Source organism: Artemia sp. Qi Xiang Cuo, chromosome 1 (assembly GCF_049724085.1).
Source record: "Artemia sp. Qi Xiang Cuo chromosome 1, ASM4972408v1, whole genome shotgun sequence".
Taxonomy (NCBI): domain Eukaryota; kingdom Metazoa; phylum Arthropoda; class Branchiopoda; order Anostraca; family Artemiidae; genus Artemia; species Artemia sp. Qi Xiang Cuo.
Genome location: NC_142794.1, coordinates 80,700,483 through 80,714,660, shown reverse-complemented (window position 1 = coordinate 80,714,660; position 14,178 = coordinate 80,700,483). Strand labels below are relative to the sequence as shown.

At 34.3% G+C, this 14,178-nt stretch overlaps 2 protein-coding genes across 2 annotated transcripts in view; one reads left to right on the top strand and one right to left on the bottom strand.

Annotated features, from left to right (window-relative positions):
• LOC148956787 (brachyurin-like) overlaps positions 1-14,178 on the bottom strand; it is a 625,076-nt gene that overhangs the window by 213,268 nt on the left and 397,630 nt on the right. The window lies entirely within an intron of this gene.
• LOC148956790 (uncharacterized) lies at positions 744-2,657 on the top strand. The gene has a single exon (XM_089096455.1). The coding sequence runs from the start codon at positions 762-764 to the stop codon at positions 1,947-1,949; it is 1,188 nt and encodes a 395-aa protein (XP_088952581.1). The 5' UTR covers positions 744-761; the 3' UTR covers positions 1,950-2,657.

Below are 14,178 nucleotides of genomic sequence, written 5' to 3'. Positions count from 1 at the left end.
GTAATAAAAATAATTTGTTTTACATTAATTTCCTTTAAAATGAGCCATTGAACAACTCTCTACGATGTTCCAGTGCCAAGCAATCTGTTGAATTACTAACCTACACTATAATTAAGTGGCATATAAAATTTAGTATAGGCAAGAGGTCGTTCTTTATTATAATATGCATAAAAAAGGAAATAAACCATGCACATGCTGTTTTGTACGAGCCAGAGAAAAATAGTTTACCCCCTTTCCCGATGTCCCGATGCCCCCTCTAAAAAATTTCCTAAAATTTTAAACTTAATCCCCCTTGCCTTGAGACAAAAAAGGGCATGTTTAACAAACTACATATAAACTTCATCACCGCTTAACAAAGCCTACTGACTGTATGGAATCTCTACACTGAAAAATACTCACTTGCCTTCAGACAAAAAAAAGAATAAACGCATACCCTCTTGTGAGAATCGTAAACTACTAACTCTGTTTTTATAATGGAAAAATATTCATATCATGTACTGATTGTATGCTGATGGCTCGCTTTAAAACCGTACTTAATCACTGTCATCGCTTTAGCTTCCAATATTCTAGTCTCATAACAACTATATAATTTAACCTAATATATATAATATACATATAATCTAATAATACAAACATAATCTTAAAAATTGTTTCTTGCAATAATGTTGTAAAGTTTTTACTTCTAACGTTTATGCTAGGACTAATCAATATATTGATCTCTAACTCTACCTTTTATTTCAGATTGTAGTTCTCCACGCATTATGCGTTCTGTGTCTCGTGTGGAATCAAGAATGTCCCAATGCAGTTATCGTTATGACTGGAGCAGAGACAGTACAATCTTGAATCCTGTAACGCCCTCTATGAATCTAACATCTGCATCAACCCCGCCTAGATCAAACCTCTCTTCACCTACTCATTACAGCACTATACCCAGGAATGTAAATGCTTTAGAAGATGTGAGTGTTTATGAGCAGCTCATTTACGAAAAAGCTCCTATATCTCAGTTATATGATACTCCAAGCAATATCCCATTATGGGCAAAATCGCCGTTTAAGATGACGCTAACTCCGCAGCCAGCAAGAAAGCGAGATCCGATGGAATATTATGATGTTCCTAGAAAACTTCAGAATCCCATTTTCTTTAATTATGACATCCCGCCCAGTACTCCTAGAACAGTATCAAGACCACCGAGTCCAGACTCCAGTCCAGAAGAAGCGGGAGGAATCCCAATTGTGAAAATGAGGTTGGATGGCCATGGTCGCATGCCAACTGTAACTGCGCAGCCTTTGTATGCGATTGTGGACAAGAATAAGAAAAAGAGCCGTATTGGGAAAAGAAATAGCGAACGGAGTGATTCTAGTGAGATGTATATGTACATGAAGCCGTTAGACGGTGAAAACTCAGAGTACCTGAAAATGCAACTTGAAAAACAAAAGTCGCTGCGCTTTTATTCTCTCAACCGAGTCAAATCAACTCCTCCTAAAGCCAGTAATTCTGTGCCGACGTCTCCGCTTCCAAATCGCACCTACGTATTGTTAAAGGAAACTGTCGAATTGGTTCCAAAACTTCCTCTTGTACCCATTCGCCGGTCTGCGAGTGTTCTGAGCAAAGCTAACCGTGACTCATCATCAAGTGATTCGGGTCTAAGTGTCGGCTCCGGGGCCGAGCCTCATATTTGTCATCACGCTTCTCTCCCACGAAAGTTTCTTCCTACTCTTCCAACTCTCGCGAGTGAAAGTAAAGAGTCTCCCCTTGACACTAAAAGAAGTGTCTGTAATGAGTCAATAAGTAGCAGTGGTACTTCTGATCTCCTTGATTATATAGAAACAATTTCAATATCTTCAGATGGCTCTAGTGAAAAAATTCAGGGCTCAGTTAGAAACTACGCCTGCACGTTAAGACCACGATCGGGTCCTGAATATGCCCCTTTGAAACAAAAAGGCTGCTAAAGAGACAATTTTCTTAATGTTTTGTTACTTTTGTTAGTGATGACATTTGACTTTTCATACTCATCAAAATAGGAATAGTTGACTAAGTCTTGCCCTTGTTTTTTTAATGTGAAATATTTTCTATCAGGATGTCTTACAAAATATCTTTTTCGTTTTAGCTTTTAATTTTAATGGCCTGATTGACTGCCTTAATGATAATTTTCGTCGAATAATAGTATGAAAATTGAATAGATAGCTCAGGTACGTACGTATGATTTCGTTCTGGGGGAGGGGCTTCACAAAAAGTGCCAAGAGCATGAAATTTGTTAAAAAAAATTAAAAGAGATAGAACAAATCTTGATATTTGGGAAAGGGGGGGGGGACAGGTCAAAATACCTCTCCATGTACTTGCCTGAAACATACTGATTAATAAGAGCATATACATGGATTTCAATCGAAAATATGTTTAGAAAATTCGGTTACTTTCACCAGTTTTTGGGTATTTCTGGAAGAACTTACTTATTTACTCATACTTATTTCTAGAAATCGGTTATCAGACCGAAGGTAGTTAAATGTGAATTTATTTGCTGAAAGTAAAACGGTTTACCTGACAGTTTGAGATTTGTTAGCGCTATATGACCTTTTTTTTGTGTCCATTCAGCCTTTAAAAACTGGTTAGGTTGTATTTAGGTGTTCATGTGTTGTGTGTGTATTAAAAATCAGTCGTCTTTAAAATTTCGTAGTCATTTCTTCTGTTAACTGAAATACAAAATAACAGTCTCAATTATATTTTTGTGTATTATTTTTTTTCTCCACTTTACGAGCGTAAATTCTCACATTATTATCGAATTATGCAATCTCTGTTTAACCAAATTATCCATGAAGTTTACTAAAGGTGTACTTCAATTTCCTAGTTTTTGCTTCAATTAAAAATGAAAAGATTGAAGGGTCAGCATCAATTTACAGCATGGGGACGAAACTATCCTGCCTCCAGAGGGGCTTTCATTAAAACCATCCTATGCATAAAAATACTACTTTTCGCGAAAAGCATTTGAATGTTTCAGAATAGCCAACGTTCGAATTTGAAAACGTCAACGGGGTATATAGAAGGAAAGTAATGCTCTGACTGGCATCTAATATAAGTGAACGTTATTATTGGCGTTATGATTAAGTGAACGTTGTTGATTAGAATACAAAAAAGCCAACATGGAATATTAAAGATGATGTTGTGACTGACATCTATCATCTAAGTGAAGGTTATGTCTGGAACGTTGTGATTGAAATATAGAAAAATCAACATGGAATATAAAAGGAAAGTGATGTTTTGACTGACATCCATCATCTATGTGTATGTTGTGTCTGTGAATTTTGCTTGTTTAAAGATTTCACATTAGGTAGTTCCATAATCCCTTTCGTCATTTTTGACTATACAGTAGTTTAAATCGAAGCCCATCTGGAGGTAGCATATTAGTACCCTGACTTATTTTTTTTAATATGTTTGCTTTTTTGGAGTAGTCATTTTATTTATTATACGAATTTTGGTATCAACTATTTCTACTTAGGGTTTTGCAATGTTTGTACGTTCTTCAAATTAATAAAATAAAGTTTGCACGTAATTGAAAAAATGTACCTATTGTTACTTTGTTATAGCTAATATTACTTGAAGTTCTTTAAAAAATGCTCTGCAAAAAAATTGGTAGGTTAGTGCTCACAACCATGTGACTTAATTCAAGATTAACTGGGCTGTTATTTTTTCTGGGTTTGTAACAGATATTCTGATTTCATATTGTTATTAATTAAAAAAAAAACTTTCCACAAAATAAGTTTTTCAAAGAAAAGTAAAGAATTTCATTAAACCAAGAATGAGCAAAATAAAATAATCTACCAAGCGTAAAACTACCACAAGTCAGCCTAGATAAATAAATGAAACCCAAAACGAACAGAAATTACAATAAATAACCGAGTCAAACTCAAAACGAGCAGAAATTAACATGAGTAGGGCTCAAAAGTACCTATGCCTTCCCAAGGTCAGAACATGATTTGCACTTTACAGAAAAAAAAATACAAATGAATGTGCATATATATATATATATATGTATATATATATATATATATATATATATATATATATATATATATATATATATATATATATATATATATATATATATATATATATATATATATATATGCTGATATTTATTAATTAAAATGTTAATAATATTTGATTTATTAAAGTTATAAAATTGAAAATATTAAATAAAAAATCAGTAAAGTGCAAATTATGTTCTGATTACCAATCCAATGAGTTCCCTCCAAAGTATATACGATCACCCTTTCTAGAAAAACCTTATATGCCTCCAGAACATAACTTGCAACCCATGCCCTGAGAGCTGTAGGGGGGGGGTTTCCTCTCAGACATAATTTACGAACCCTTCAACTACAATGAACAAAATATTTTTCTCTAAGTTTTGATTGGGGCTGTTAAGGGAAATGATAAGCGTTGAGTGGGGGGGGGGGGGAGGCGGGTTGCACTCAAATCACTTTGACTATTAAAAAAAGACACTAAAACTTCAAATTTCCATTCAAATGAGCCCCTTCTGAAATTTTTACGACTGCCCATTTCATAAAAACTTTATAGGGCCTCATAGTATATAACTCACACCCGTATCCCCAGGGCGCTGTGGGGTTTTGTCAAACCTTGACGCATTGTTACATGTTCTTTGGTCAATTCTGTACCAAATTACTATCTGACAATTTTAATAGGATGCGTTTGGTGAAAAGAGGGGTTGTCGGGGGGGGGGGGGAGGCTAAATTCCCTCCATCATGTTTGACTCTTAAAAGGGTACTAGAACTTCCAATTTTCAACCAAATGAGCATCCTCTAAGGTTTATTCAACCATCCCTTCCGTTAAACCCCTAAATACCTCTGGGGTATAACTTACAACCCTATGGCTATTTTAAATTTTGACTGGATGTGCTTGGGGAAGGGGTGGGCGTGGGAGGCGGGTTAGTTGCTCTCCAATCACATTCGACTATTAAAAAGGCACTAATCGTTTCAATTTCTAATCGAATGAGCCCTTTTAGAAGTTTCTAGGGACAGCTCCTTCGCTACGAAGTGCCCTGATCTAAGACCAAAAAAGATAATAAATAAAGAATACATTGTGCCACCATCGATTTTTACTCAGGCAGCGCTATTGCTATGCCTATGACTTTCTTATCCTGTTAATCATGAAAGGAGGTTTTTCTTTGACTGTATTGACTCGAGTTTAAATGTATTTATTGTTATTATTATTACCGTTAAATAAGATAAACAGAAAAATCGGCTTTGACCCTAGTTGATACAGATAGTCAAAAAATGAATAAATGGTAATATATCATCCACGATTTTAAAACACTCAATAGCATAGATAGTTGGATATGACCTGGCAGGTTAATGCTCCACTTCCCCCTCCTCCCCCCTGCTACAACTTGTGTCTATAAAATCATGCAATTTTAATCCTAGTTAGTTTTTATGAGTTCTTGAGAAGGGCAAACAGTCATCCCTTTGATCAAATTAGGTTTTCTTTTGGGAGTCATGTTAAGTATTTGGAGCAAATCAAGTTTTCAAAGATGGCATTTATTCGATATTGGAAACTAAAGACTTCGTTCCGGACTTCAGGTATTATTTTAATGCAGCTGTCGTAGTTATTATTATTTTGGTCAGGATTCTGAGTTTGATTCGGATTTTCCGAGTTTTCTGAAAGCTTTAGAATTTTCAAGAACTACTGAGAAAAAAAAGTGGCCCACCTAGCCATCTCTAAAATCGTAATTTAGTTTGTTATTCAAAATTTTACGTGTATTCACCTGAAGGGACCTTACGAGGCAATTAACTTGGAATTTTTTGGGCAGTCCTCTAGGCATATTTTATACTAATGAAAAATATTGTCTGAGTACAACACCTGACATACAATCCTTAACGTCATAAATTTCCAAATGAATTGGTTTGCCGTTTTTTAGGACGTCACTTACTCTCTGAAGACTTTCATAAACGTATTCGAAACTTGAATTCGTGTTTTTCTCTAGCTTCATTCAACTTAAGCGATGATCGAACCATAAATAGTCGGAATATATTTAGCTTAAAAGTAGCTGGACAAATTTATCACAAAATAAATTTAGCGGTACATCCGTCACAAACTCCTGAAAGTGAAATTGAGCCACCTTCATATGACCAAATGTACTTTTTAGACCCCAATGAAGCTGTTGAGGAACGCCTCGCACGTCCTTTAAATTATGGGATCTCTCATAATCTAATGGGAGAGAGATCGTTCTTTACTGTAATTTAGAAATAATTTATTTTAATTACTAAAGATTTTTAACCCAATTAATTTCCTTTAAAATTAGCTATTGAACAACCCTCTACGATGTTCCAGTGCCAAGCTATCTGTGGAAAAGAAAAAAAAAGAAAAGAGAAAAAAATATCCCGTTTGGGGAGAATAACGTGGTTAAAGTCAATTTTCTTGATTTTCAAGCCAATATGTTTCCCTTGCTGTTCAAGCCAAGGGACAGAAAGTTTCCTATACAGGGGTTTCGGACAAGGCGGTTCTAATGGTGTACTTTTTGTTTTGATCTGACTCCTTTGTTAGGAACTATGGGTTGTTATATTTCTTAACATTGGACGTGATCGTCTCTTACTAGGTTGCTAGCTATCGCTGCAACCCGGAAAAAAAACACATTGTGCCCACATCGTTCTTTAATCAGGCAGTGCTAGCGCGCTGCCTATGATAATAAACTGATTACACACAGGAAAAAGCCTACGGCTTTTTCTTCTTTTAAATAGTAAGAGACGAGTCTCAAATAATCAAGTAGCTAGCTAATTCCAAAGGTATGCAATTTTTGTTATTCCAATGATCGTTTTTTATTGTAACTAGGTTTCAGCCATCTCTACAGCCATGATACTATTGGAAATTACATAATCCCTATTTATGTTTTAGTTAACATGGGCAAGGTGTCGTTCTTTATTGTATTTGTTTTGATCTGACTCTATTTTTAGGAGTTTTGTTATATTTCTTAGCATTGGACTGATCATCTCTTACTAGGTTCCTAGCTACTGCTGCAACCCAAATTCACATATATATTTATTTATGAGAGGCAGCCTGGCCGAGTGGTCCAAAGCACTGGTGTTAGCCACCAGTCTTTTCGGAGGCATGGGTTCAAATCTTACCGCTGGTATACGATTATGTTTGAAAGACTGCAGTGTGAAAAGACATCGAAAATGCAGTTTTTGGTGGAAAAATTTATTCTCTTTTAGAAATAATTTATTTTAGTTACAAAAGGTTTTTAACCCAATTAATTTACTTTAAAATGAGCTATTGAACAACCCTCTACGATGTTCCAGTGCCAAGCTATTCGTGGAAAAGAAAAAAAAAGAAAAAAGAAAAAAATATCCCGTTTGGGGAGAATAACGTGGTTACAGTCAATTTTCTTGATTTTCAAGCCAATATATTTCCCTTGCTGTTCAAGCCAAGGGACAGAAAGTTTCCTATACAGGGGTTTCGGACAAGGCGGTTCTAATGGTGTACTTTTTGTTTTGATCTGACTCCTTTGTTAGGAACTATGGGTTTTTATATTTCTTAACATTGGACGTGATCGTCTCTTACTAGGTTGCTAGCTACCGCTGCAACCCGGATCTTCGAACATTCGAACCTTTTATAATTTATAATGATGTATATAAATACTGTAATCTTAACTATAGTGAAGCTGCCTATGCAAGTTAGTATAGAGAAGAGTTCGATCTTTATTATACTATAGTTAAGTGGCCTATAAAATTTAGTATAGGCAAAAGGTCGTTCTTTATTATAATCAAATCTTACCGCTGGTATACGATTATGTTTGAAAGACTGGAGTGTGAAAAGACATCGAAAATGCAGTTTTTGGTGGAAAAATTTATTCTCTTTTAGAAATAATTTATTTTAGTTACAAAAGGTTTTTAACCCAATTAATTTACTTTAAAATGAGCTATTGAACAACCCTCTACGATTTTCCAGTGCCAAGCTATCTGTGGAAAAGAAAAAAAAGAAAAAAGAAAAAAATATCCCGTTTGGGGAGAATAACGTGGTTAAAGTCAATTTTCTTGATTTTCAAGCCAATATATTTCCCTTGCTGTTCAAGCCAAGGGACAGAAAGTTTCCTATACAGGGGTTTCGGACAAGGCGGTTCTAATGGTGTACTTTTTGTTTTGATCTGACTCCTTTGTTAGGAACTATGGGTTTTTATATTTCTTAACATTGGACGTGATCGTTTCTTACTAGGTTGCTAGCGACCGCTGCAACCCGGATTGCTAGCTACCGCTGCAACCCGGATATAGGTCATAAATACCGCTGTCTCCGATTGTACAGTCATATATCAGTTACTATGGGCGAGAGATCGTTCTTTACTGTAAAACAAAAAAAAAAAATATGCCGTTTGTGGAGAATAACGTGGTTAAAGTCAATTTTCTTGATTTTCAAGAAAATATATTTCCCTTGCTGTTCAAGCCAAATGACAGAAAGTTTCCTATACAAAGGTTTCGGACAAGGCGGTTCTAATGGTGTACTTTTTGTTTTGATCTGGCTCCTTTTTTAGGAGCTATGGGTTTTTATATTTCATAACATTGGACGTGATCGTCTCTTACTAGGTTGCTAGCTACCGCTGCAACCCGGATTAAAAAATTATGATCATATCTTATATGTAACTTTGATTTTATAAGTCTTCGATATTCTAATGGTAAGCATGTCCACTTGTTACCTGGGAGTAGGGGGTTCGATTCCCCGTCGGGGAGAACTTTTAATATGTTGAATTAAAAGCACTATCTTTTCAATTTAAAATTTAAAAAAGAAACTTGTTTATTTACATTCTAGCTAAAATAATGAAGATAATATGATCAGGGTTCAGTTTCTTTGGACTTGAGTTCGTTTTTTAACTATAAATACAGACAGGAAAAAGCCTACGGCTTTTTCTTCTTTTAAATAGTAAGAGACGAAACTCAAACAATCAAGTAGCTAACTAAGTCCAATGTATGGAATGGTTTTTTATTTCAGTGATCGTCTTTTAATGTAAATTTACTAACCTATACTATAGTTAAGTGGCCTATATAATTTAGTATAGGCAAGAGGTCGTTCTTTATTATAATGATAACACATCTTGCTGTTTTGTTTTGCTCTCTCAATTATTACTTCTCGATACGCCTGGTCGGTTGAATACCTTTGTTTTGCTCTCTCAATTTTTACTTCTCGATGGTCCTAGTCGGTTGAATACCTTTGTTTTGCTCTCTCAATTATTACTTCTCGATACGCCTGGTCGGTTGAATACCTTTGTTTTGCTCTCTCAATTTTTACTTCTCGATGCGCCTGGTCGGTTGAATACCTTTGCTTTTCTCTTTTCAAGATACTATCTCTGTTGTTTGTGTAGTACTGTTTTTTCAATTTGCGTGCAGCTTGCTTGACTGAAACCATTATGTAATTATGAATGTGAAAATTTACAGTTCTGACGATTCCTATATAGTAATTATGACGTCACAGCGTAATGATTTTATTGTTGACGTCAAGGCGCAATGATATTATTTCATGACGTCATCAGAAACAACAATATAATTTCGTGTTTTTCTATTCACTTCATAGCTCTAATATAAAGCTACGACATTCATTATTTATCTAGTAGGGTTTCAGACAAGGTAGTTCTAATGATGTACTTTTGTTTTGATCTTACTCTATTTTTAGGAGTTTTGTTATATTTCTTAGCATGGGACTGATCGTCTCTTACTAGGTTGCTAGCTACTGCTGCAACCCAAATTCACATATATATTTATTTATTAGAGGCAGCCTGGCCGAGTGGTCCAAGACACTGGTGTTAGCCACCAGTCTCTTCGGAGGAGTGGGTTCAAATCTTACCGCTGGTATACGATTATGTTTGAAAGACTGCAGTGTGAAAAGACATCAAAAATGCAGTTTTTGGTGGAAAAATTTATTCTCTTTTAGAAATAATTTATTTTAGTTACAAAAGGTTTTTAACCCAATTAATTTCCTTTAAAATGAGCTATTGAACAACCCTCTACGATGTTCCAGTGCCAAGCTATCTGTGGAAAAGAAAAAGAAAAAAGAAAAAAGAAAAAAATATCCCGTTTGGGGAGAATAACGTGGTTAAAGTCAATTTTCTTGATTTTCATGCCAATATATTTCCCTTGCTGTTCAAGCCAAGGGACAGAAAGTTTCTTATACAGGGGTTTCGGACAAGGCGGTTCTAATGGTGTACTTTTTAATTTGATCTGACTCCTCTGTTAGGAACTATGGGTTTTTATATTTCTTAACATTGGACGTGATCGTCTCTTACTAAGTTGCTAGCTACCGCTGCAACCCGGATTGCTCCTTAGACACCATAAATATTTTTGCAATTTACATAAAAGCTTTAGAGATTCTAAACTAAAAACTAAATGATCTTAGAGTTTTTGATTTTCCTATAGCATCATATCCAGTGACAGCTTCATACAAAGGTGGCCTGATAGCAAAACACATCGAAGAGTTTAAGTTTTAGTTTAGAGTTTTAATTTAGAGTAATGGCATTATAATGGCATTATAACGGCATAGTTATGTGAGGCAGCGTGGTCGAGCGGTTTAAGGGGCTGGTGTTAGCCACTCTTCAATTCGGAGGCAAGATCGAATCCCACCGCTGACAGTATTTTATACCAAAGCTAATTATAATCTTGTTTTATTTACTATGAACTGAAGTTCGTTCTTTACTATAACTTAACAGGCTCGGGTTTGATTCCCGGTGTTGGAAAATTTTTAACTCTATAATCTTCGAACATTTGAACCTTTTATAATTTATAATGATGTATAATATAAATACTGTAATCTTAACTATAGTGAAGTTGCGTATGCAAGTTAGTATAGGGAAGAGTTCGATCTTTATTATAAATTTTATTTTTAATTACAAAAGTGACTAGATGTTGCAATTTATTTTAAAATGAGCTATTATACAGCTCTCTATGATTTTCCAGTGCCCAGCTAGTTGAGGAGGAAAATCAAGCAGAAAGAAAAAAATATCCCTTTTGTGGAGAATAACGTGGTTAAAGTCAATTTTCTTGATTTTCAAGCCAATATATTTTCTTTGTTATTCAAGCCAAAGAGTGATAAATTTCCTTAATAGGGGTTTTGGACAAGGTGGTTCTAATGGTGTGATTTTTGTTTTGATCTGACTCTTTTCTCAGGAGTTAGGGGTTTTTATATTTCTTAACATTGGACGTGATGGTCTCTTACTAGGTTGCTAGCTACCGCTGCAACCCAGATATACATTACTAACCTATACTATAATTAAGTGGCCTATAAAATTTAGCATAGACAAGAGGTCGTTCTTTATTATTATTTTACAACTTTAATTATTGACACCATAGTCAAAGTGGCTAGCACGATCGGCCGATAAGGGAAAGGTTGGTGGTTTAAATCTAGCCAGGGTCGTTTTCTTTTTAATTGTAAATTAACAATAAATAAAACCATATTATTACTATATCATTAACGATAATTAAGTTGAGTATCTAATCTAGTAAAGGCAAGAGTCCGTTCTTTGTTATAAAGCTTTTAACCCCATGAATTTCCTTTAAAATGAGCCATTGAACAATTCTCTACGATGTTTCAGTACCAATTTATCTGTTGAATTACTAACCTATACTATAAATAAGTGGCGTATAAAATTTAGTATAGGCAAGAAGTCGTTCTTTATTATAATATACAACCCGGACGAGAAACTGTGAAATTAAAAACAGGAAATGAAATTAAAAACAGGAAAAAGCCTATGGCTTTTTCTTAATTGGAATAGTAAGAGACAATCTGGGTAATACCTATGATAATGACGTCATTGATCAATCTTGATCATGAAATTATATCTGATGAAACTTACATATTCTGCATTTACGATGAACCATATTGATCCTTTTATTTACTTGTAGCTACCCCTGGTATTGGTGAGAGATCGTTCTTTACTGTAACTTTTTTAGGAGCTATGGGTTTTTATTTCTTAACATTGGACGTGATCGTCTCTTACTAGGTTGCTAGCTACCGCTGCAACCCGGATTAAATAATTATGATCATATCTTATATGTAACTTTTATTTTAAAAGTCTTCGATAGTCTAATGGTAAGCATGTCCACTTGTTACCTGGGAGTAGGGGGTTCGATTCCCCGTCGGCGAGAACTTTTAATATGTTGAATTAAAAGCACTATCTTTTCAATTTAAAATTTAAAAAAGAAACTTGTTTATTTACATTCTAGCTAAAATAATGAAGATAATATGATCAGGGTTCAGTTTCTTTGGACTTGAGTTCGTTTTTTAACTATAAATACAGACAGGAAAAAGCCTACGGCTTTTTCTTCTTTTAAATAGTAAGAGACGAAACTCAAACAATCAAGTAGCTAACTAAGTCCAATGTATGGAATGGTTTTTTATTTCAGTGATCGTCTTTTAATGTAAATTTACTAACCTATACTATAGTTAAGTGGCCTATATAATTTAGTATAGGCAAGAGGTCGTTCTTTATTATAATTCTTTAACATAAACTTCATTAAACAGATATTTTAATATATCCTACATGGTCTAGTGGTTGGTATAACTGGCTTCCACCCAGTTGGCTTGAGTTCGAATCCCGGTATTACAAATTTTTACTTATGTAATTTCTGAAGGAACATAATTAGAATATTCATCTATATAGCCTAATGATTCCTTTTATTACTTAAGTTACTATGGGCTACAGTTCGTTCCTTAATGTAAAAAATGTAACAAACAGGAAAAAGCCTACGGCTTTTTCTTTGTTTAAATAGTAAGAGACGAAATTCAAACAATCAAGTAGCTAACTAAGTCCAATATATGGAATGGTTTGTTATTTCAGTGATCGTCTTTTAATGTAATCTTTAACATAAACTTCATTAATCGGATATTTTAATATATCCTATATGATCTAGAGGTTGGGATAGCTCTCACCCAGTAGGCTTGAGTTCAATTTCTGTATGGGAAATTTTTACTTATGATGATTTCTTAAGGAGCATATAAAATTTCTTAATGTAATAAAAATAATTGTTGTAAGTACGAAAGGTTTTTAACCCCATTAATTTCCTTCAAAATGAGCCATTGAACAACTTTCTACAATGTTCCAGTGCCATGCTATCTGTTGAATTACTAACCTATACTATAATTAAGTGGCGTACAAAATTTAGTATAGGTAAGAGGTCGTTCTTTATTAAAAATTTTTTTAGGAGTTAGGGGGTTTTATAATTCTTAACATTGGAGGTGATCGTCTCTTACTAGGTTGCTAGCTACCGCTGCAACCCGGATTTTAAAGGTAGAACTCTTTCTAATTGATTACAAACAGGAAAAAGCCTACGGCTTTTTCTTCTTTGAAATAGTAAGAGACTAGCCTCAAACAATCAAGTAGCTAACTAATTCAAATGTATTTATTGGGTTTTTATTCCAATGACCGTCTTTTAGTGGAAAATTTTAATATATTGACCTTAAATATAACTGTACTAGCCTATACTATAGTTAAGTGGCCTATAAAATTTAGTATAGGCAATAGGTCGTTCTTTATTATAACTTGACTTTTAATATAAAACATAAACCATTTTAAAATTGTGTCCTTGAAGGCCTACGTGGCGCAGTGGATAATGTGTTGGAATTCAACTCCTAAGGTCAAAGGTTCAATTCCTGCCGAAGGCAATTTTTAAACATTTATTTTTTTAAAGTCTAAACAAAATTTTTATTAATAACTAATACATGAGGATCCTCTTGACTGACACATTTTATGATGATCTGTGTCGATCCTTTATGTGCATTGATCAATCTTGATCATGAAATTATATTTGATGAAACTTACATATTCTGCATTTACGATGAACCTTATCGATCCTTTTATGTACTTGTAGCCACCCCTGGCGCCACCGTATATCAGTTACTATTGGCGAGAGATCGTTCTTTACTGTAAAACTTTAATTAATGACGTCGTAGTACAAATGGCAAGCGCGATCGGCCTTTAACCAAAAGTTTGGTGGTTCAAAGCCACCCGGGATCATTTTATTTAATTTGTAATAAAATGATGGTGGTTAGGTATCAGTAAAATCATATCATTACTATATCATTAACCAGTATAGGCTTATTTAGTATAGGAAAGAGTTCGTTCTTTATTATAATTAGTGGATAATCGGTAAATTATTCGTTCTTTATTATAATTATACTGGAAACAAAGAAAGAGAA